At 40.2% G+C, this 23,717-nt stretch overlaps 3 protein-coding genes and 1 long non-coding RNA gene across 4 annotated transcripts; 1 reads left to right on the top strand and 3 right to left on the bottom strand.

Annotated features, from left to right (window-relative positions):
- LOC131336591 (peptidyl-prolyl cis-trans isomerase CYP40-like) lies at positions 1 to 8,271 on the bottom strand. The gene is made up of 6 exons (XM_058372485.1): positions 7,194 to 8,271; positions 5,299 to 5,802; positions 4,867 to 4,960; positions 4,677 to 4,729; positions 483 to 565; positions 1 to 138 (listed from the first exon to the last, which is right to left on the bottom strand). The coding sequence occupies exons 1-6, from the start codon at positions 7,362 to 7,364 to the stop codon at positions 90 to 92; spliced, it is 954 nt and encodes a 317-aa protein (XP_058228468.1). The 5' UTR covers positions 7,365 to 8,271; the 3' UTR covers positions 1 to 89.
- Positions 8,272 to 11,688: 3,417 nt separating this feature from the next.
- On the bottom strand, positions 11,689 to 13,449 carry LOC131336590 (peroxidase 10-like). Its single transcript, XM_058372484.1, has 4 exons — positions 13,103 to 13,449; positions 12,639 to 12,830; positions 12,344 to 12,509; positions 11,689 to 12,225 (listed from the first exon to the last, which is right to left on the bottom strand). Exons 1-4 carry the CDS (start codon positions 13,316 to 13,318, stop codon positions 11,816 to 11,818), a joined length of 984 nt encoding a protein of 327 aa, XP_058228467.1. The 5' UTR covers positions 13,319 to 13,449; the 3' UTR covers positions 11,689 to 11,815.
- Positions 13,450 to 18,158: 4,709 nt separating this feature from the next.
- Positions 18,159 to 21,087, top strand: LOC131336582 (probable leucine-rich repeat receptor-like protein kinase At1g68400). The gene is made up of 3 exons (XM_058372472.1): positions 18,159 to 19,070; positions 19,152 to 19,538; positions 19,854 to 21,087. The coding sequence occupies exons 1-3, from the start codon at positions 18,227 to 18,229 to the stop codon at positions 20,627 to 20,629; spliced, it is 2,007 nt and encodes a 668-aa protein (XP_058228455.1). The 5' UTR covers positions 18,159 to 18,226; the 3' UTR covers positions 20,630 to 21,087.
- An 828-nt stretch (positions 21,088 to 21,915) lies between these two features.
- LOC131336593 (uncharacterized) lies at positions 21,916 to 22,739 on the bottom strand. Its single transcript, XR_009202885.1, has 2 exons — positions 22,506 to 22,739; positions 21,916 to 22,145 (listed from the first exon to the last, which is right to left on the bottom strand). It is a non-coding gene; the product is annotated as an uncharacterized LOC131336593 (long non-coding RNA).
- Between the last annotated feature and the right edge of the window lie 978 nt (positions 22,740 to 23,717).

Consider the following 23,717-nt stretch of genomic DNA (forward strand, 5'->3'; position numbering starts at 1 on the left):
TCGATCTAGCTTGGTTTCTAACTGTTAATAAACATCCCCAAAATTTTTGTAGTAATATTTTCGGGGGAAAGAAAAATAAACGGAGGTTTTCAACTGCACAAGTCCTCAAAACAACTGTCTGAGCAGCAGTCAGAGCAACTGCAAAAAAATTAACCCCACAGAACAAAATCAACTACAGAATCGAATAATTCAATGCAAATACAAAAAAGAACCTACAGGAAAAAAAGAAAAAAAAAACTCCTTCATATATATTGGACTGAATTGGGAGATGGTGCTGTTCAGTGGTGTGCGCAGCACCGTGCTGCGCACCTCCGAGCCGTCGGATCGTGCATCTGATAGCTCGGATCTCATTTTGGCAATGAACGGTTCTCGATTGTTGGTTACCGAGATGAGATTCGAGCTGTTGGATGCACAATCCGACGGCTCGAAGGTGCGCAGCACGGTTATTAGACTGCACTCCAAAAAGGGGAATGAGAAATTACCATTCGTCTGCGATGCTGTCCAGATCATCTTCAGCTTGGCAAATCATCTCTTGCGCAGGCGGTGGTTCCATCTCTCCCTTTTCCTTTATGGAGGCCAAATTGAATCAGTACACTTTTTTTTTTCTCCCGATCAAGTAGATGAGTTCAAACGGAAATTTTTAGAGATGTTAAGCCATTACCTATGACTTAATGGTGAAGATGAACAAAAAGAAAACCTTGGTCTAAATGTATTTAGTAACAACTATTATGGTAAATTAAATAGTCATCCTATTTTGAGGACTTATTAATTTAGGTGTCCATTTTAGCTGATTTGAATAATGATGTTCTCATTTTGTAATTGATGGAATGGCCAATTATGCCCTTATTTATTAAACTATTTTTCTTTTTTCTTTTTCCGTCTGGGATTTCTTTTTCTTATTTATTATGGAAACACACACACACTCTCTCTCTCTCTCTGATCAAACTGGAAATGAGGTTGAAACCATCTATTTTCATAGTAAATTTGCAGAAATATTTCATGAAAACACATGGAATATATTTTTGCACAATGCTCACTGACATGAAAATTAAATGGTTTAAATTCACCATATTTATCATGATTTTTTCCTTCAAAAACCATCAAAATTGATCATTATAGATTTCGGAAAAAACAACAATTCTTATGATTTATTTGTCCAAATCGATCATGTTTATCATGATATATTTTTGCAAAATTATCATGTATTCAAAATTGACCATGTTTTACATAAATACAACCATTTCCAATCAATCTTCTTCAAAACCAAACCACGCCCCAACAAACAAACAAAATCTCAAAACCCACACCTTATAGTAACAAAAAGATCATTGAAAAAACCCATATAAATCGAACCCATCAAAATTGTAAAGACCCGGTATTTTAAGGGGAAAAAAAATACTACTGGAGTAATAAGAATTACCAAAAAAAAATATTATTTTGTTCGTTAGTTTATTTAAATGTGAAAAAATTGTTTATGTTGTCACACCGATTTTATTTCCGTAATCGTTTATGTGCGCGCGTGTCCGGCGAGTAATCTTTCCGAGTGTGTGCGCGTGTTACCCTGAACCACACCCAACCCTTCCCCATTTCTTATAAAATCTCGGCTGAAAATTGGAGGGAGCAAAATCCCCATTTTTACTCCTTGAAACCTTCCCAATGTGACAACACCATATTAACCAAGGCTAATACTCCCTAGGCAAAAATCCAAAACCCACCTTTATATCCCACGCCATTGCACCCTTTTGTTTTTTCCCAGCCAACATTTCGGCAGAGGAGAGAGAGAAAGCAGCAAGAGAGAGAACAAAACCATTTTCTTTTTCTTAGTTCTAGCCGAGATCATCACATCACCTTCCCATTCTTTTTATTTTCTCCATACCAAACACCACTATGTATATCCCATTTCCTCCTACCCTTCACCCACCATTTCCAACCCCATTAAGGTTCCAAAAGCAGCCCTGGAACTGCCCTGAAAATCAGCCATTTCGATTCCGAGTCGCCGCAACCGAGTCACCACCTCACCGCCGAGCTCACCACCACCTCTAATCACCACTGGAGCCATCACCACCAAACCTGGACATCATCACCACCACCGGAGCCACCCTCACGCCGAGAAAATCACCACCTCTCGTCACAGCCGGGTCACCGTCAGCCGAGCTCCGCCTCCGCCTCCGCTCCGACTCGCCACTGAAATCTCTCCGAAAACCATTTCGCCGGATGAGAGGTAGTCCAAACTCACCTCCCTACGTATATATCGTGCTCTATATTGATTTTTAGCATTCTGTGTGATTGTATTCGGACCCCACGTCGCTGGTCGAGTCCGGGCCAAAAACCCACTGTTTTGTACGAGAAATATATATGAAACCACTGTCTCGGTTTTGCTTTTCGAAAAATATGGCAGTACTGGATTTGACACTTTAGTTAGATTAATTACGATCTAGCCCATCATGTTTGAATAACTTATAGAACTACCCTAGTGAATAGGTCAATAATATTATAACTCCCAAAGTTAATAGTTCCGATTCGATGTTAGTTTAATCACATGATTAATATATTCGCATGATAAATTCTATGGCATGATAAATTTTAACGCATGAGTAGTTATTATTGTAGAACTAATTATTGTTAGTTTATTGGCATGTTCGTAAAAATATTAAATTTGTGTGAACTGTTGTGGTACTATAGATCGGACAAATAGGTTCCTGGGATTGGTTGCGATGTGTAGATTTATCACCTTAGATGTGAAAATAAGATTAATGGAAAAGGGAAACAGATGAAAGGTAATGGGCTTAGCAAGATCTCGGGGATAGCCTGATAGGATCTCGTGTTATCGAAGGTAGCTAGGTAGGACCTTGAGGGCAACTTGAAAGACCCAGTGTAACTAGGGTGGCCAAGCAGGACCTCAGATATTGAGGGTAGCTTGACAGGACATTGAGGGCAGCCTGATGGACCTAGAATTATGAGAGTAGTCTACCAGCTAGGGCTGCAAACGAACCGAGCCGTTCGCGAGCGGCTCGCAGCTCGGCTCGTTAATGGCTCGTTCAAGCTCGGCTCGGAAGTTAAACGAACGAGCTCAAGTCGAATTTTTAAGCTCGTTTTGTAAACGAGCCGAGCTCGAGCTATGATAAGCTCGGCTCGAGTCGGCTCGCGAGCCGGGGTATATATACTTAAGTTTAGGATTTTTATTGTTATTTCATAATTTGTTTTTTCCGTTTTCACTTTCTAGTCAACCAAGGGAAGCGACAACACATGCACACCAGTACACCCCCGCTCCATAGGAAAATGAAAGATACATACCTTCACAATCAATATTATTTTGGTTGTATTAGGCCTATGCGAGGATATATATATATTTTTCGTTGATTCGTTAAGACTCGTGAACAAGCTCGAGTCAAGCCAAGGCCTACTCGGCTCGAGCTCGACTCGTTAAGTTTTCACTGAGCTCGAGCTCGAGCTCCTGTTCGTTAAAAACTTAATAAACAAGCTTGAACATCGTAAAGCTCGGCTCGGCTCGGCTCGTTTGCAGTCCTACTACCAGCAGAACCTGTAAAGTATGTCAAGTGAAATTCTGAGTTAATGGCTAGTAATTGAATTTGATCGGCTGCTGCTTAAATTGGATGTTAATTTAACCGTATTGTACATGCCTTTATTTGTAAGTTATGGGTTTCGAGTGGATTTTGGCTATTAGGCATCATTGCTCATGGTACTATGTTGACCTGGTAACTCGAACGCCAGGTATTAAAGATGAAACAGAAGGGCGTATATAAAGAATGATTTGACGCTGACCGAAGAAAATATTATCGAACTCTGGTTACATCCTTAGTTGTTCTGTAATTTCAATTTAACTATTTTAATACTCTATTGTACAGTAAGAGAATTTGGCAAAATAAAGTTGATACGTTGCGATTTGACTGAAATTGACACTTTTGGGATTTTAATGCTTCAAAAATGGAAATTTATTTAGAAATCTTAATTCAATATTTTTGTTATGTCTCCAAATTTTCAGAGCGTTACAAAAATCAAACAGTTAAATAGCAACAAAAATCGTTTATCAACTAGATGACAGATCACCAAAAACATGAAAAATACTGTACAACCTTAGGACCCATATAACCACAACCACAGTGAGCGAGGTCATCGGAGAAGGAGAGATGGTGGGCGGCTTCATTGGAGCGGCGACGACATCACTAAACTAATTGGGGTTTCCGTCCGTGAAGTTGTACCCGCCGTTCGTCGACAGCTTCACAATAAAAAATTGTGGTCTCCATCGACGTGCGCGGAGGCGTGTGTTTCTCCGTCGAACTGCCGTTTCATTCCCCCACGTAGAGTTCAGTTTTACTCTCTCTCTCTCTCTTTTTGAAAGGAGTTTGGTTTGGGTAATGGAGTAGTGGAAGTCTATCCCAACCCGTTTTGTTTGGGATTATCGGTCAAAATTATAAAATAAACCATGAGGTCAAATATGAACGAAGGGTGCATGTTTTGGGTTTTTTTTTGAAATTCAGGATGGGAACATAAACATTCAAACCCACTAACTTCCCCTTCAGAAACTTCCCCTTCAGAAACTTCCCCTTCAGAAAATTATTCGAACTTCGAGATAAGGAAGCTGCTCCCAATTAGTAATATGTTTGATAAACGGAATCCGAACTAGCTCCATGAAGTGAAAAGGGCATGGAACTTACAGAGCTGTTTGAAAATATCTCAGACATTGTCTTCTTCAACGATGAGCTTCTCTCTGTACAATCATAAAGACTTTCTTGAGACAGATCGAGATTGAAAGGAATATACAGCATAATTAATACTAGTTACAAGAATTACAAAAAATAAAATAAAATAAAAAATAGTATCATATGAGCAAAGTAAATGGACAACCTTTATCAATGACTTCCTCTTCCATATCCCAGCATGCATCTAAGAAGTTCAGAGCCTTACGAGACTTCTCAAGAGCCGTTTTATAATCCGGTTTCTGTATATGTAAAAACAGTTAGAATAGTATCCGCTGACAAATGGAATCACCATACAAAAGAATTGGATAAAGATTTAGCACCGGCATCTGTATCAAGAAGCGGAAAAAAGTGAAAACTAAAAAATCAAGGGAATGTTAATTGCAGAAATGTACTACTTTTACGCATGTCAAATGTGTGCTTTTTCTTTACTAGAGGGTGAAAACTCATGAGTCAATGCCACCGCTTGCATTGGGAACTCTCTCTTTTTTTTGGAGGAGATAGAGGAAGAGAGGAGAAGAGAAAGTTCGCGTTACAAGAAAATTGACAGCACATAAGATGAAACATTTTTAACTTCTACCTTGAAATGTTCATTTCCGAAAGCTGTAATGGAGTCTACAGCACTCGTGCACCAAGAAGTTTTGTCTGTCTTCACATCAAGGTCACTTGGCGAATCAGAAGAATCATCTCCATCTTTAAAGAAGTCAGACGTTCCATCATCCGCCCCCTCAGCAATTTCTCCACAATTCACTATTACAACGTCAAGAGTTGGATAATAATTGTCAACCGTAGCTACATTCTCAATAAAACGAACCACCCTTATCCCTTTTATTACCTTCCCAAAAACAACATGCCTTCCATCCAAATGAGAAGTTCGGGTGGTAGTAATAAAAAACTGGGATCCGTTGGTATTGGGACTGCCGTCATTAGCCATTGAGAGCATTCCTTTTCTTCCATGTTTTAGCTCAAAATTTTCATCTTCGAATTTCAAGCCATAGATGGATTCTCCACCAGTGCCGTTCCTAGCAGATATGTCTCCGCCTTGTATCATAAAGCCTTTTCTGATGCAATGAAAACAGGAACCCTGCAAGGAATACTGAGCTATAATTAGTATTTACTATTTAGCAAACAGATAGCTCAGCAAGACAAATACTTTAGCAGTAATGCAGTATTAAATGCTTTCTCCAATGAAATAGGCAATTATCTACAATTGAAGTCAAAGGACTCTTAACCATTTTTTTTTTTTTTATGGGAGGATCTAACCATTTCTGAAGCTAGAAGTTACAAGACTTCAACAAGAAAGAATAAATCTATATTATTGAGAGCAGCAGTATTTATACGACATTCCATGTAATCTAATGGATACTCCTGAATCGTGTCTGCAAAGAAAACCCCCAATTTTGTGCAGTTTGGAAAGGGGAGGGAAGCAGGAGACAAAGCAACAACAGCCAAAAATAGGACAACAAGTAAAGATGAACCACAAAATATGCACTTGTTCAGGCATTATATCTGATTGCGCATACAATAGAGGAGTGTAGGAAATTCTGATTTGTGGGGCAGAATTTTTTGCTCTATCTTCAGTAGGTTGCAAAACATCATCCCATTATGGATACAGGATGCATAACGCCTTTGGTAATAAGAAATACAATCACTGTAACTTTAAAAATATCATGAAGATGTCATATAGCCCATCATTTAGAGGAATGATGTCTTTTAACACTCACAATATGAGAAGTTGAAAGCTTACTAGAAATACAAGTCATAGAAACAATTTTCTGAGGAAGGAACATTGGCGTAAGTGTAAACCTATGTATGCACAGAGATGCGTGTAATCCTTCAAGGTAAAATTTTGAGAAACTTGTTTGAAACACTTGAAGTTTAATGTGATACTTTGTGCAATGTTTCCTTGGGCAATTTCTAGGGCTGGTATTCCTAGAATCTAGCTATTAATACCTGGTTAAAATTTGACTCCCTAAGAATGATTCCAGAAAGGAATGGAATGGTCATTTCTCCTCCACCAATGGCCATTTACCTAAATTCATGAAAGACGAAACATGTTTGAAATGTGATTCTTCTTTAGCGAACCAAGTATTTAATCAAGCATTTTAAGGGAAGGAACATTCAAGTCTAGCTTCATTCCAATCCCAATCAAATGTATGATACTGTGTCCTAAAACTTGCTGTGGTATAACTATTAAGGGAGCTTTTTTGGATTCCTAGCTAGAGTCGTCTTCTCCTCCACCTGTTTTCCCTCCCTCCGTGTTACTCTACTAAGTAATTACTTTTCCCTTCTACTACTAGTGGACTTATTTAACATACAAAAACGTCACTCACTGACCAAAGCAAACAAGATTACAAAAGATGATTTCAAGAATGAGAGCCACAAATCACAAATGCAAATACATGAATACATGAATACATGAGAAGTGATAGGAACAATGTGTATAGATATACAAGAAAGAGAAAGAAAGGGGACCTTGAAATGGAGGGGAACGGCCGTGTTAGGGCCAATGCCCTTCTCGTCGGTACAAAGAGCCCTGAAGTTCTCAGCGGTTTTGGGGACAACATCTTTGTAAAGCTCCACTACAATCCTCCCTTCCACCTCTCCTCCAATGCTTATGTCCAAGAAGCACCTCGGATTCATCATTCTCTCTCCTTCTCCCTCTCTCTCAATACAGAATGAAGCAACAAAAACAATTTAAAACCTTCTGAGGTGGCTTCTCGGCAGTTGGGGAAACCCAACTGCTGCGTGCAGTTTGCCCGTGTTAGAGCTTGTGCCAGGTTTGTTTCGATGATCTAAATTATTCACATTGCAGAGCTCATTGAGAGCATCTGACAAAAATCATGTTCATCGAATACTAACTCATATCTTTTCAGAGCACATCTCCCTTGGAAAAATGAACTACTGAATGAAAACCATTTTTATCCAGTTTTCTCAAGAGAAATGTGCTCTGCAAAGATATGATTCGATATCTGAAAAACTTGTTTTTGTCATGGTTTAAGCTCTTGAAGAGTGGTACAAAGTGAACGATTTAGATTATTGAAGAAAAGTCTGTACAAGCCCTACAACGTGGGAACTGCACGCAGCAGTTGGGTTTTCCATATCATTGCCGAAAAGCCACCTCCCCTCCTTAAACCCCTGGGATACAGAGTTGACTTGTTTGTCCAGTAGGAATTGGACGATCAAGAAGGAGGGCGGGCTTAGGGGTGATTCGTTTATCCTGCAGTCGAGATTCGTGCGGTTGCATCCGGTCAGAAACTTGGCCAATAGAAAACCTCCCACGTTACATATTAACACGTGAGCAAAACACAAGACACCGTGTTTGTTCACATTGCGGGAACCGGCTGATCCGGGTGTTAATTTTTGATAGCGCTGGTATAGCAATCGTGTAGTCGCATCGGAGTACCACCGAAAAACCCGCTGTGTAGCGGCCAATGCACCACCACGTTGCGGATGATATTTAAATCCGTGGTAGAAACTGAAATCCTTCCGAGAAGTCTTCAGTTTCGGGAACTTGATTGCTCGAATCTTGCTTTCAAATATGATTTTCGATCGACTTTGGGTTTTTCTTTTATCTTTTTGAATGAAGATGACTAGGGGGTTTTGGTTTGGGGGGGGGTGTTTGGTGAGTATTACTATATGTACCGACCATGGGGGAGGGAAAATGTACCGACGGCCGCCGGTGCGTCGTCTCCGGCCACCGGACGGCCGATCCGAGCCGTCCAAAAATTCTAAAAAAAAAAACCTCGGATCGGCCGTCCGGTGGCCGGAGACGGCTCACCGGCGGCCGTCGGTACATTTTCCCTCCCTCATGGTCGGTACTCATAGGTTTTCTGGTGTTTGGTGGTGTATGGTATTCTTGACGAAACTGTGGTGGTGTATGGTATTCTTGACGAAACGTCAGAAATTCATGCTCACCCTCGATTCTGACGTGGCCGTTGCAGACACAAAAAGAATCAAGGCCATGCGGACCATGTTGTGATGGCTGATTATGCGTCTATGGAGGAAGAAAGGGCGTGATAGAAAGAGAGAATGAAAAAAAGAGAGTCGGAATGAACCAGATAACGAGAAATTTTTCAGTGACGGGTGGATAGCACGTTACTCGGCTGGCGTGGTTTCCGAGCAGGCACCGTCCATAAGTATATCGAACGGTCCAGATTGAAATACTCTCTCTCCTCTCACCCCCACATTCTCTCTTTTATTTCTCTCTCATTTTTCTCTTTCCAAATCTGAGCCGTCCAAAACCGAAATGGACGGCCCGGATGCACCGAGCAAGCGCCACGTGGTACCCGCTCGGCATTGAAAAATTTCTCCCAGATAAGAGAGAACATAGGTTAACGGAAATGATCGGTACAAATCACATTTGCACAGATCCAAGTACACTCCTTTCGGACTCAGAAAGTCTACACACACATACAATTTGAGATTGTGCACAGTGGGGCCCACCACGGGTCCCACACAAATCATCCGAGCCGTTCATTAAATGTAAAATATTTTTTCAAGGGTCCCCCATAAAAATAATCTCAATCCGATACCTATAGGTGCTCGATCCAATCATATAACGTTTCATTATCCTGAAATCTGAATTAAAAGTTAGATGGTTGGATGAAGCACCTATAGGTATTGGATTGAGCTTATTTTTTACCGGGACCCTTGAAAAAATATTTTACATTTAATGAACGGCTCGGATGATTTGTGTGGGACCCGTGGTGGGCCCCACAACAAAATTTGTTGCACAAATTGCTGTGTGTGTAGCACAGTTCCAATTTCCCTTCAGTCTAGTTTACCGTCCAGTCCGGTCCAGTTTTAGCATTCGTGGGCCCTTCTCGAGCCCACAACAATTATCAAAATCGTTCATCTTTCAGAACTCGTCGAGAACATTGGCCCCATAAACAATTAAATGGATCGAAAACCGCTTGATATAATTGTAAAGAGTTTTTTTTTTTTGTATGTTTTCATCCTTCAAACTATCACCTCTTTTTCTATTTCGTCTTCAAACTACCTGATTGCATTTTATTTAGTCAAATTGGTAACGGCATCCACGAATTTGGTCGGAAAATTGGGCTTATTACTTCTTCTTTTTTTGTCTCCGAAGTATTAGCAAACTACCAATTTGGTCTTCAATTTAGATTGCAATCCATTTAACACATTTATCTAAAACTTAATGCATTTAAAAATCATATCAAATGGTATCCGATCAACATAATTTTTCACATGGCCAATGTTCTCGATGAGCTTTAAAAGATGAACGATTCCGATAATTGTTATGAGCCCTAAAAAGGCCCACAAATGCCGAAACTAGACCGGACTGGAAAGTAATTGAGTCCACTCCTCTCATGCGGCCACACCATCTCACAGGGGCGGAGCTAGTATGGTAGTAGTGACACGTGCCCCCGTTCCGAAAATGCAAAAAAATATAATAATGATTATTTATTATAAGTTTAAATTATAAATACTTGAAGAATTCAGCACAAAATCCAGCTTGGTGAGAGTGGCAAAGCGCTTCTTGTAAGTTGCATACTAGTTGTACTGGGGTCCGAATCCCCTTGCTTGTATCCTGTTTGTTTTCCTTTTTCAATCACTCTCTCTCTCTCTCTCTCTGCACAAGTTCTTACAAGATTTGTACAGTAATTTTTTCCCACTAGTCGAAAAAGAACGTGACCCATTTGGAAATTAAATTTTTCCATGACCAATTCGAACAAATAATCTTTTTTAGAAGACTAACTAATGTGGTTCGAGTAGATATTTAGAAGTATGAAAAAAACTAATACTTTATAGAAATACTGTAAAAAAATGAAATTTAGCAATTGGTAGGTTCGGATTAAGAAAATTAATATCGTAATCTCTTGCATTTGCATACCACAAGAGAGTTGAGGCGGACCAATTTTTTTTTTTTTTCAAAGCAAAAAACCCACGGCAAAACCTAACTATACGACTTCATACTTAATTTTTTTTCTTCATATTTTTCCCCACAACATGAAATTAGATTTCTATTGAATGGTTGGATTTGTGCATTTGTGGTTTGTTTTCCCACAATCTCAAGTCTTGCAACATCATTATATTAAATCCATCTCATTTTTATGTGCAAATCAAATAGCTTTGACGTTGCCGGAGAAATGACAATAGGTGAACCTGAATTTTGCCATAGAAATTGCTAAGGCACCCTAAATGGCAATAGTTGGAGTTGCACGCATTACTGGTCAAAAAAATTATAAACTAATCTCCCATGGACAAAAATGAGACATTCTTAAAAGTTCAAATGGCCCATTGGTCAAACCAGGCCATCTTTGCAGTAGAACATTGAAAAAAGATGTCAATCGTTTCCGAGATATTTTTGGGTGCCAAGCGGGTATCACATGACTGTACCTGTCAGAGATTTCAACCGTCCAAACGTGTTTTGGACAGTCCAAATTTATTCCCTCTCTCATCCCTCACCCCACCATTCTCTCTCCTATTTTACTCTCTCTAAAATCAGGACCATCCAAAATACGTTTGGACGGCTGAAATCGCCGATGGAGTACCACGTGTGTGGTACCCGCCCAGCACCCAAAAACTTCTCATCGTTTCCGCATGAAGTTCATGAAGCTTGGCTTCATCATTCAAGCAGATCTTAAGCGTTTTTTCGTCGATTTGAGCTCAAGTATCTTGGTTTTCTACACAAAATGAGATTATTCTCGATCAAGCCGAGCTTACAAAACTAAGGAGTTTCAGAACTGCGTTTTAAATGTTCTTGTTTAGTGGAGTAAACTTTAAACTGTCACAAATACGAGCCAAGCTACCTAAAGTCAAGGCATGTAGCTCCGAAGGTACCTGCATGCCTATGGGCTATACAATGTACAACGAGAAAGGAGCTCATAGTTCAACCCCTCTTCAAATGTGATAATCTAACTATTCTAACAATATCGACTTTTGCGGATACAAAAAAATAAGTACAAGGAAAACACATGACCAAAATTTGAGAAGTTTCTAGTGGCATCCAACAGTTTCTTATTCATGCATCAGATGTTAAAACTTGCTTTATGTTACGATACACATTTCATATTAGCAAAGCCTTACGACCCTTAGAAATGCTTACCAATTAGCACACAGTTTGATTTCTAGTTCACTACCCTGCAATTCTTTCTTATCTGCCCATCTTGTCCGGTAAGCACACCAACGGTGCTCAACTTCACCATTGACGCTCCGAATTCCTTTGCGAAAAGCAAAGGGAACTTGCTGTAGATGTTCACCAATGCAGCAGTTGTGTTGTCCCCCATAAGCGCTTGGTCCGACTGGAGCAGGCCAGAACTGTTCAAGAGGTTCTTGTAATAGACGTTGTCAAACTTGGTAGAAGAAACAGGATCCAGTGGAGCCAAGTTGGTGTTTGAATCATCTCGATTTGGGCACACACTCTGCAGATTGCTTCGCAGAGATGCATCAAGGGTCGGATCAGGGTTACCGGACCCATCGAAGTTGAAGAGCCTTTGCTTGAATGTGAAGCACTGGGCAAAGCCTATAGTATGTGCACCTATATGAAACATACACATATTATATACAGATGGCTTAGAAGAGTGATCTGGATGTTAAGATGCTTAAAAGAGTAATCTGGACTCGTTGTAGTAAATATGATTTCGGATGGTTCATACCTGAGAGCACAACCATGTCTTTTATGTCTAATCCCTTTGCAGTAAATTTTGCAGTCAAATTTTTCAAAGGCTCAAAAGGTGATGGAACATCTCTGTTAGCTGCAGCCTCACTAGCTGTTAAGCCATCTCGACGACCTAAGGGTACAGCCCAGAAAGGCCCTCCAGCCTGAAAATATACGCAACAAAAATATCTGTTAAAAATAAAAAGTCACATCTAATTGCTGACATAATGAAATGACATGGATTAAGTACTGGTGATTCTTAGCACAAGTAACTTAATCAAAAAGTTTCTTACGAGAAAGACAGCCTCTCTCACTGCAAGAGTGAGTATATCAGCACAAGAAACAGTTGATGGGCATGCTTTCTCGACGTTAGCTTTTATTGCGTCAATGACCTCAAAACCTCTAGCCGAATTTTGATTAGGAAAAGCGTTTTTCTCCCCCTTAATGGTGCTAGTATCATCGAGCAACACGGACCCCTCACAGCCCTGTGCACCAAAACATATATATAAATACATGGTTAAATTGAAAGGAAGGAACATAAGTACAGTATCATGAGTTTCTAGGCACATTTCATATAGAATTCCTTCATAATTTTCCTTAACCATCATTGTCTTCTCACTGGTTAACTATGCAGGGAATACTTCCTACAAATTTTTATTTCTTAATATTTTTATGCTCTCCCACTTTAGAGAGTATTTATTCTAAGAGTAGGATTAGACGAAAAAACTGAAATGACGTGAAACACAATTGTGATTACATCAACGATACAGTCATGGAAGTGCAAGCGCAGGAGAGACGCTGCCATCCTAGTGTCATTGGCAATAGCAGACCACACGCTGAATCTGACAATCTTTGTCAGGTTCGGACACGTGGAATCATAGAACTTATAGTCAAGTTGACTCCACACAAAATGACTGAGGAACAAGAGGCAGAACAAGGGAACGAATGAAAGTCTGAAGGCGCTCTGACTCATTTCTTTGAATGTGCAGAACAAGAACACATCCAAAGGTATCACGAGATAGTGGGAAGCAGTAGGAAGCGAAAACAGCTTATATACTTAAAACAGAATTGAAGAGAATGTGGGCTGCTTAATACATTATATTTTCCGCGCAGTGGCAGATCCACTGAAGTTGTCCCTTTCAATTAAGCTGTTTGGCACAAATCCACAAATTTCCCATAAGTGGAAAAACCAGCTACCCCCACTAAAACAATGATAGAACTCCTCAGTGCATGGCAGGATGAGTATCCCTTTTGAAAAGAACTGGTAATCTACAGTGGATTTTCCACATCAAGTTGACTAGAATCTTCTTTAGACAGAGAAAAAATATGAGTTCTAGCGATTGTCGCGCTCCCTTTTCGGCTAATGTACCTTTCACCTTTGAAATAAGTCAAGGTGTGGGAGCTAGCTGGGAGCATAAATTTTCTCACAAACAGTCAATTTAATGTCCAGAAACACTAAAGTGCAATGTATGCATTATCTTTCAGACTAGTTGGATAAGGTGAAGACTTTTGCAAGAGAAGTTTCCATGTAGATTGGTGCTTGGAGATAAAGGTAGTACAATTGACCGATAAGAGTGGAAGGGAGGTGGTGGTGGAGTGGTTTGCTAATTAACAGTCTATGGTGCATGTCTCCAAATCAAGAATATACCCGAAATCCACGCTGCTTCGAGCATAAGAAAAATCCAGGGTTCATATTTCCAGTATCCCCGAAAGCCACAATATAATATCACAAGCGCTTTACATAGGAAGAGCTCGGGTTTGTAGATCCAATGTATCTTTCAATTGTTTTCCTTTTTAGACCCACCTAGGGGGAGGATAGGGCATCCAAATGCAAGAAACCAGAGGATCTGAATTCTCCCATCGCATTCTGGAATCGTTTAGTTTTGCCCGTCCACGTTGATCCATAATGTTGTGGTGATCACTTGACTACTCATCCCTATTGTAATCTGACAATAATAACCAAATAACATAACTAGATAGATAATATTTGCATTTCTAATTTAGAGTTCTTATAGTATATGGAACAGCTAGCATGCCTCTAATCCCTATTCTGATCAATTTGGTGGAGCATGGGAAGCCATAAAACCTTATTATACGATTCATACCTGTACAGGCTGTACTGGGTATCGGTACTTTGAATGCTAGAGAAGCATGCCCACTCAAATTTTTTCCTCCAGTGTTAGCCATACTTAAGTGTATAATAATTGAGCCTATTTCTTTCTATTGGTGTTATTTTCAAGCAAAGGTTGAAAGCGTGGGAGGAATATCATTCTCCGAAAGAAATTGCCAATAGAAAGGTAGAAAACTAACATATAAGCCCATATGGGGTCTGTGCGCGAGAGGGAGGGGGGAGAAAGAGAGAAAAAGCCAATAAAAACTAGAGAAAGGGTAATGGTACCAACTCGCACAAATCCTTTTTAGGTAAAAGAAAAATGATTGAAACCACCAATTTTATTTAAAATATTTTGTTTATGGTCTTTATAAAAAAAAAGCCAATCGGTATCGGTAAAGGCGTTTACAAAATATCAAATTTTGTTTCAGAATTCAGGCTTGAATTCTTAGACAAAGTTGGATGTTTCGCAGATGCCCTATCTGATACCGGATTGAGCTTAATTTTTGAAGGGACCGTAGACAAAATATTTTAAACAAAATGAGCGGCTCCGATCATTTTTCTAAAATCCAAAACGGGCCCAAAAAGGATATGTGCGTATGTGAAATCTGTACCAATAGCACATCTGTATAAAAAAATTTACTCTCTTCGTCCCCCTTTCAAAGTCCAGTATTCCTTTTGGTTGTCCCTTAATAAGTGTCTATTTTGTAAAGTTAATGGGTAAAAGTTGGTACATTTTCCATTTTGCCCCTAAAAGTAGATTCCATTTTAAAAAGTTAGTGAATAAAAGTGTAATGATGATGTCTCCATAGAGGGTAAATAGGGAAAGTTGAGATAAAAATTGATGTAAAAGATGTAATGATGATATTTTCTTAATAAATTCAAGTTACAAAGCGGAACATTTAAAAATGGACAGAGGGAGTAATAGATTTTTTTCAAGAGTCCCGGTTATGGTTAGCTCATCAACCCAACCAGATGCCAAAATCTATTTGACTTTTTGCTACTACCCTATTGTGGTCCTGTCCGGTCTTATTGTGGTCCTATCCGGTTCAATTTGGCCCCACCTGAGTCATAACGATCGAAATCGTTTATTTTATGAAAATCGTCTAGTATGTTATCCACATGCACAAAAATTAGGCTTAGTTGAATATTTTTGTGGAACAAAATTGGACGTTTTGCAAACGCCCTAATCAGTACCGGATTAAGCTTATTTTTTGAAGGAATCATAAAAATTTTTTTTAAACAAAATGAGTTACTTCAATCATTTTTCTAAAACCCAAAACGGACCCAAAAAGAATATGTGCGCTTTGGCACATATATGAAATCTGTACCAATAGCACCTCCGTAAAAACTAATAGCTCTATATTTTTTGCAAGAGTCCTGGTTATGGTTACCTGGGAGGGGAATTTCCCAACCTGGTTTTGAATAGACGCTTTGTTAGACTCTATTATTACTTTACTGTAACGAATAAAACTGATTGACGATTGACAAAAAAAAAAACAAAAACAAGAAAAAAACAACCCAACCAGATGCCAAATTCTATTTAACTTTTTGCTACTACTCAATTGTGGTCCTGCCCGTTCAATTTGGCCCCATCTGGGTCATAACAATCAGAGTCGTTCATTTTGTAGAAATCATCTATTATATCATCTCTCCGCACACAAAAAAAAACTAGGCTTAATTGAATTATCAATAGTTACTTGAACAAAACAGATTTTTACAAAAAAAAAAGTTGCCTTGAAAATAATGTGATCCAGTTATGACCTACTATTACACCACTTCGGATTATTTGGGCGAAAGATTGTATCCAAAATGTAGTACTTCTTTCACACGTGTAATTGTTTTTCGTGTGTACATGTATAATACAAAGTCAGTCTCTAATTAGCCGAACTAGTGACGAGGATATGGTAGACGAGAGATTAGTTAAGAGAGAGTGATTATTTTGGACTTGGCGGTTTGATTGGTAAGTTGTACGTGCGAGTAGATAATGTTGGGTGGATGATGAAAATGTGTAAGAAAATACTTGGTTGCCCTTCATATTAAGATCCTTCCAATGACCACCATTTCTGGGGGTGGGGATGGGTAATTGGGCAATAAATATATCCTTCCAAATAGTCCGACAAACAAACTGGCTCAGAGACATTAAACCAGTGCTCTGGATATACCTGGTTGATTACGGTTGGGTGATTAAAAATGTTGATCATCAGTATCGGTGAAAAATCATTCCGAATTGGTAACTAACGGTTCGGATGTGCTTGACAGTCCCCCATAATATGCTCACTTGGGGACTTTACTCTAGCTATTCTAAAAGTCTCCGCTAGTTGAACCGCGTCTAGTGATTACACCTTACTTTTGATATAGGCTCCTCTAGAGGCCTTCCGTAAACTAGCTATAGTAGTACTTTTTACCCCCGGGGGAAGGAGGGCCGACCGCCATCTCCTGTTCACTTTGGGGGGGGGGGGGGGTGGGGGGGGGGGGGGCGGGGTGGGGACAAGAAAGACTACTTCAGAAATTTACTTTTGATATAGGCTCCTCTAGAGGCCTTCCGTAAACTAGCTATAGTAGTACTTTTTACCCCCGGGGGAAGGAGGGCCGACCGCCATCTCCTGTTCACTTTGGGGGGGGGGGCGGGGTGGGGACAAGAAAGACTACTTCAGAAATTGAGCTAGATAGATTGGGTTGAGATAGAGGCCAATACCTCCTTCCAACATGCTTGCTACCAGAATGACTTAACTGAACCGAGAAATTGTTAGTTAATGTGTGGCTTGCTCTCAAAACCCTGGACTTTTGGTTATGGTTTAGATAAAGAGAAAATTGCTGATTTTTATGGTTCGATTTTAGATATAAGTTTCGATTTTGATTTTAACAATACCCGAACCGAATATTTGTCATCCATGCAACCCAACCAAGTATCCACATAGTGAGGATCCTAATTATAGCCGGTCACTACGGCTTTGTTTCAGAATGGGAGAAGCATCTTGTAGAGCGGTGCAAAGCAGTCAATCCGGCCACTCGTCTCGGTAATCGACGGCTCGGATTTTAACCGAGCAACGGACGGTTCAGACTTGTATTCGATTTGTATTCACTTGGCTTCGAGCCGAGCCATCTGTGCCGAGATGAATGGCGGGATCGACCGCTCTACACCCGCTCGGCAGGAAGCTGGTCGACACTAACAATGGTAATAACAAAAGAAAGAAGAGAAACGGAGCAACCAAAACTATCGGAACAATCCCAAGGGGTTGGCCAAACGGTCTTGACCCGAGACTTAAGTGTTTGCTCCTTCTTAAGGTTTCAGGTTCGACTTTTCTTGCCAACAACTCTTAAGACTATCTCACCTCCACGTGTAAGTGTGAGAAACGGCTGTGAAAGAGACTGTAGGGATTAGTTCGAGGTGCGAGCAAGCTGGTCCGGAACACCCTACTTTACTGATTAATAAAAAAAAAAGAACTATCGGAACATCTTGTCTGCTGTAAAACGCAATCTAAAGTAGTCCCAGCGGCTCACCTACACAAGAATTCCCGAAAGAATTTGCACAACATTCTACTCCAACCCCATCGCCCTCGTCCTTCTTGGCAGGTAACTTATAAAATACACTTCAAATATTGACTAATCGATCATTGGCATACTTTGTGGGTCACTTAACATTTTTGTGGTGTGACTAATCGGCTTCACTTCGTTCACTCCGCTTTCACATCTTTAAAATGTTTAGAATCCGACTTCCATCCGCTGGATTAATCCTGAAGGAAACGGAACATTTCTATCGAGCCACCGATGGGGTATTCGGCTCTAAAGAACGCGCTAATTTTCATGTACTACACCGTCCCATTGTTGGGAAGAATCGGCGTCGTCATGTCGATTGGCCAAGCTGACGACTACTTCCCCGAGGAACGAGACGGTCTGCTTCAGCTGAGAGATTTCATCAACTCAACGTCCAACCTGCATGGGAATTGGACAGGGCCGCCGTGCCACAAGAACGGCAGCCGATGGGCCGGGATCGGCTGCAGGAATGGGCACGTTGTTCACCTCGTCCTTGAAGGGAATCAGCTCACTGGTTCCCTCCCACAAACGCCATTCCTCGGTAACATGGCTTTCCTTCGAAAACTCAGCTTCAGAAACAATTCCATCCGCGGCCGGCTTCCCAGCCTCAAGAATCTCCTATACCTCGAACAGGTGTTCCTCTCCCGAAACAGCTTTTCGGGTTCCATCCCATCCGAGTACACTGACTTGCCGAGGCTAACAAAGTTAGAGCTTCAACACAATTCTCTGACCGGATCAATCCCTCCCTTTGATCAGCCGACGTTAACCACATTGAACGTCTCCCATAATCGTTTGGCGGGTCGCATCCCATCAAACCAAGTACTCGATAGATTTCCGAAAAGCTCGTACGATCACAATTCCGCCTTGTGTGGGAAACCATTAGGAATTCCCTGCTCAGTACCACCACCACATCATCGTTCTCCGGCAGCCAACGGCAAAACAAAGGGAACACGCGGAATATGGAGATTTGTTTTAATTGCAGCTTGCGCTGCTGGACTTGTTGCTTTCTTAGTTATGCTTGTCTTCCTCTGCTATTACAGGAAAGTCCGCGGAAAAGATGCAAAAGGGGATCAGTCAGGTATACGATTTACAATCACCAAGCCCCATTGTAATTCTGTTAATAGGCAGTAGTTTTTATATCTCATTCTTCTTTCGGCAGGAAAGGGATACGCTGGGATAGAAGAAAAGAAAAGGTATCGGTCAGAGAATGCAGATGATCCTGAAAGGATGGTGAAACTGGAATTTTTTGACAAGAGAAGACCGGTCTTTGACTCCGATGATTTACTCAGGGCATCAGCTAAAGTAATGGGAAAGGGAAAACTAGGCACTACGTACAGGGCAACGCTAGAATCAGGTTCTGCTGTGGTCGTGAAGAGACTCAAAGAGACGAGTGCATGGAGCAATAAGGATTTTGTTCAGCAGATGCAGCAGCTAGGAAGTATGAGGCATGAAAACCTAGTAGAGATCATTTCTTTCTATTATGAGGAGGAGAAGCTGGTCATTTATGAGTTCATCCCCCACGGCAGTTTGTTCGAGCTTTTACATGGTGAGTCCTTTTAGATTGAAGTCATTATATAAATACTCTACTTCACATGGGTACTAGTAATAGGATTTGATCACAAAACAAAGAGTTTAACGATGCGATACAATCCTAGTAAATGAACTGACTGATATATTCCGCAAAATGTTACTTATTTTCTTCAAGAATCATGTGCCATTGCCTTCTTGAAATAAGGGTCCTGTGATGAGGTTCTCAGTAGGAAATTATTTAAGCCTCAAATCTGCTAAAATATTCCAAATTGCTATTTTGTGTATGTTTTTTGTTCGTATAATTAATCAGATCGATGTTCATCGGTGATAGATAACAGAGGAGTTGGTAGAGTACCTTTGAACTGGACTGCAAGACTATCCATTATCAAAGAAATAGCAGAGGGTCTCGCTTTCATACATCAGTCCCTGCCTTATCACGGAGTGCCTCATGCAAATCTCAAATCATCAAACGTACTTATACAGTGCGATGGGCTAAAACTCCACTCGAAGCTCACAGACTTCGGCCTCTTACCCATCCTTACACCTCGAAAATCATTCGAAAATCTGGCTGTTGGAAAAACACCTGAATTCTCTCAAGGGAAGAATTTGACATACAAGGCCGATGTCTACTGCTTCGGGATTATTCTTCTGGAGATCATAACTGGGAAGAACCCGGATGAGATGTCAAGGGGAAGCGGGGGAATGTTTGATGATCTTTCTGATTGGGTTAGATCAGCTGTTAACAGTGACTGTTTAACTGATGTGTTGGATGTGGAAATACTGTCAGCTAGAGAGGACCGCAATGATATGTTGAGACTTGTGGAAATGGCACTTCAGTGCACAGATGTGACGCCAGCGAAACGGCCTAAGATGAGTGAATTTTTAAGAAGGATAGAAGAAATGGAGCGACTGAACAAGCAGACCGGTGATGCTATTACCCGTCCCACTCCAGTGAGCAGTGACCCCGTGTTCCAAATCCAGCCAGACATAGAGGAGACTTGCCTCGCGGGATTCCACTTCGAAGAAGCCGGCTTCCTGGAAACAAGCCCCAAGCAGAGTGCACCGCGTCGTTCCCGATTGAATCATGTGTTTAAACGGAACCCTTAGGTTTTGAGTTCGAAAATCAGCAGTAGCATTTTTATAACCTAAAATGGTTGCAAATAGAATCTATCTTGGAGTAAAAAACATACCCAGGAAGGTTTGAATTGCTGACCGAAGAGTACCAGTGGAGACTTCCTACCCCTGAACCAAAGGGATGCACATAAGTGGGGACCATAGGCGGCGGGCTCGCTGGCCTATGCCCAGGGCCGACCGTATTTATGCTAGGGCTCTATTCTCTGATAAAGAGATCACCAAACCACTGCTGCGCGTGGTATTGTCTAACATCTCTCTCTCTCTCTCTTTACACTTTGATTGTTCGGTACCATAAGCTAGAATCAAATCTTTGAATTCTTAAAACTTTTATTGTATTGTCTCATAGCTTTGTCACTTTATTGTGAATCTCTTGTCATTGTTGCTTTGATGTTTTAGAATAAAATCTTTAGCCTCTTTGAAATTGTTTGAGATGTTTCGCCCCTCTTTTTCATGATCCTATTTGGTCGTTGTCTCTTTTCCAACTGCTTTGTTGTTTCTGGTATTTAGATTTGCAAGAGAAGCTAAGCTGGTTTTCAACTATAAACAGGGTAACATCACCGATCACATAAAAAAATATGAGGTAACACTGTAGGGAAAAACCTTTCTGATTAGCTCTGGCTCAACAAGGAATAAGGAGCAGCTGCTACTTAAAACTAAAATTTCATGAATTGGCAGTTCAGCTGTTTGGCATCTAACTTTGAGGAGATTGAGCTGTTGTTTGGTTTCGAAATGAAAATACAATCACCTTAGAAATTGGTCGTCTCCAATCCCTGACAAGTTCAGTTTAGGTCCTTTGTGGGCTCTCTTTGAATCCATATTGTTTGGCTCGACTGTCCCGGGCCAGCTTACACAAATTTCAACTAATCTCCTTTGCGATACGATCAAAAGCAAACCATTCACGCCGAGACTAGAGAATTCAAAATTAATTTCTAGTGACCTATCCCAAAAATCAAACCAGGTGAATTGTTTGGAGAGCAAACCCACCAACTAACCAGACTAACCCTCGGTAGTTTCTTAGCCGTGTCTTTTATTTGTGTTTTAGGGTTATTTTCTTTTTCTTTTGCAGCTTCCTGTTTTGGTTGTCTACTGTTGTTTAGAGTTCAGAGATATTCCCTTGCTCTGGTTGGTTACAAATCATCAATTTTCAAGAAAAGCAAAACAAATTATATGTGCAGATTAAATACTAAAGCAAAACAATATACAGCAAGTGATAAACAATCGCAAAAATTGAGAAGAAAAAAAAAAAGAGAGGAAAAAGATGAGAGTAAAACTTTCTCATGGGCTCAATTTGAAGTTTGGTTAACAAGAGACATGGTCGATACTTGATAGATCTAGCTTGGTTTCTAAGCTGATGGCTTCCATCACTGACAGACAGAACAACCCACAAAATTGATACTAAAATTTCAGAGAAACTAAAACCAGAAGTTTCCAATTTCAACAGCAGAAGTACTCAAAGCAGCTGTCTGAGCAGTCAAAGCAGCAAGAGCAACTGCCAAAAAAATAAAACCCACTGAGCAAATCAATCACAGAATCCAAGAGTGAGTTGAATGCAAATACATGAAACCCAGTTTTTTGTTTGAAAAAAGTACTAATCGAATTCTTAATAAACACTACATATAATATCCAAATAAATCCAGTAATGAAAAAGGTATTGGATCCTCTTCGGTTCATAATTTGGATGGGATGGGACGGTTCAAATCTAGATCGTTTGCTCAGAGACTCTTACCGGTGAGGCTTTTTGAGCAAATCGGAACCATCGATTACACACCAATATATGGTCCACATTTAGATTGTTCCGTCCATTCCAAAACTTGGACCGAAAAAAATCTGAACCCAAATGAGAAATTACCATTGGTCAGTGATTCTGTCCTGTTCATCTTCTTGGTAACTCATCGACTGTGCCGCCGGTGGTTCCATCTCTCTCTCTCTCTCTCTCTCTCTAGATGGGATGTAGACTGGGGGACTTGAAACGTAATGAGGAGGGACTTTCTTTCTTTTATGGTGGGGTGAACTGTTAGGCCACGGGATTAGTGGGGTTAGAAAGATGCGAAGAGTTACCTTTTCAAAGATTTACAGTAACGATGATTCCATCTTTAGAAAAGGATTGACGCATTTAGACTAGTGTTTGACCACATCGGGAGAGAATCGAGGGACGAAGAAAATGTTACTATATACGTGAAAATTTTCCATAAAATTGTACATGAAAGGCAGACGAACTGTTCAGATTTTCATGAAACTCCACATGGAAGGCAGATGAACTATTTAGATTCACATTGTCTTTATCTGCCTTTCACGTATAGTTTTATGAAAAAATTTCATGTACTGTATCAATCTTCATTGATAGAACTTAAAATAAGGAAATTGATGCTTGCAACGTCGCCGTTTTGTGAGCGATTAAAGTTTGGTAACTAGTGTATCTCGTTACTGGGTGCCGTGGCACATCTACTAAATTATACTTCATTGAAGTACTTAAAATTATACTTCATTGAAGTACTTCAAATCAACAAACTGGAGCTAGCTCAGTTAGCCAAAACTCTTGCATCTCATTAGGAGATCAAAACCTCGAGTCTTTTCACCTGTGTGTGAGTGTTTTTCCCTTAGAGGGCTTATCATTTCTTTCTTTCTTTCTATCCTATAATAGCTTATTTCTTGTATGGGAGATTTGTTTCTATTCTATAATGGGCTTATTTCTTGTATGAGAGACTTAAATAATCATCCTCAGAAGTCACTCTCCGTAAATTTTCATCCGGCCCTTTTTTGGCACGTATGTTTCTATCCTTATTTTTTCATAATACCAATTGTGTCCTCAGATACTATATATATAGTCCGTTTCCCGTAAGGACCACCTCATTTTAATAAAATGCGGACCTCCCTTTTTCGATTGAATTTCGATGATCTGAGCCGCTCAATGTGTTCAGAACGTGATTTTAAGGGTACCCGCTATAAATCAACAAAAAAAATGACCGGAAAGGGCTTCATCCGAGCAGTTTTTGTTTGTTTTTTATCGAACGGTTCAAACAAAAACTGCTCGGATAAAGCCCTTCCCAGTCATTTTTTTTGC

The sequence above is a fragment of the Rhododendron vialii genome, chromosome 8a (assembly GCF_030253575.1).
Source record: "Rhododendron vialii isolate Sample 1 chromosome 8a, ASM3025357v1".
In the NCBI taxonomy this organism is placed as follows: Eukaryota; Viridiplantae; Streptophyta; class Magnoliopsida; order Ericales; family Ericaceae; genus Rhododendron; species Rhododendron vialii.

Excerpts from the sequence above, each read along its gene's own strand:
- LOC131336591 (XM_058372485.1), bottom strand. The coding sequence starts at position 7,364 with ATGATGAATCCGAGGTGCTTCTTGGACATAAGCATTGGAGGAGAGGTG. Across the intron at positions 4,961-5,298 it reads TCGGAAATGAACATTTCAAG|AAACCGGATTATAAAACGGC; the intron begins GTAGAAGTTAAA and ends TTACATATACAG. Across the intron at positions 139-482 it reads GACAGCATCGCAGACGAATG|TTGCTCTGACTGCTGCTCAG; the intron begins GTAATTTCTCAT and ends ATTTTTTTGCAG.
- LOC131336582 (XM_058372472.1), top strand. The coding sequence starts at position 18,227 with ATGGGGTATTCGGCTCTAAAGAACGCGCTAATTTTCATGTACTACACC. Across the intron at positions 19,071-19,151 it reads TGCAAAAGGGGATCAGTCAG|GAAAGGGATACGCTGGGATA; the intron begins GTATACGATTTA and ends TTCTTTCGGCAG. Across the intron at positions 19,539-19,853 it reads TTTGTTCGAGCTTTTACATG|ATAACAGAGGAGTTGGTAGA; the intron begins GTGAGTCCTTTT and ends CATCGGTGATAG.
- LOC131336590 (XM_058372484.1), bottom strand. The coding sequence starts at position 13,318 with ATGAGTCAGAGCGCCTTCAGACTTTCATTCGTTCCCTTGTTCTGCCTC. Across the intron at positions 12,831-13,102 it reads TCCATGACTGTATCGTTGAT|GGCTGTGAGGGGTCCGTGTT; the intron begins GTAATCACAATT and ends TTTGGTGCACAG. Across the intron at positions 12,510-12,638 it reads TGAGAGAGGCTGTCTTTCTC|GCTGGAGGGCCTTTCTGGGC; the intron begins GTAAGAAACTTT and ends GTATATTTTCAG.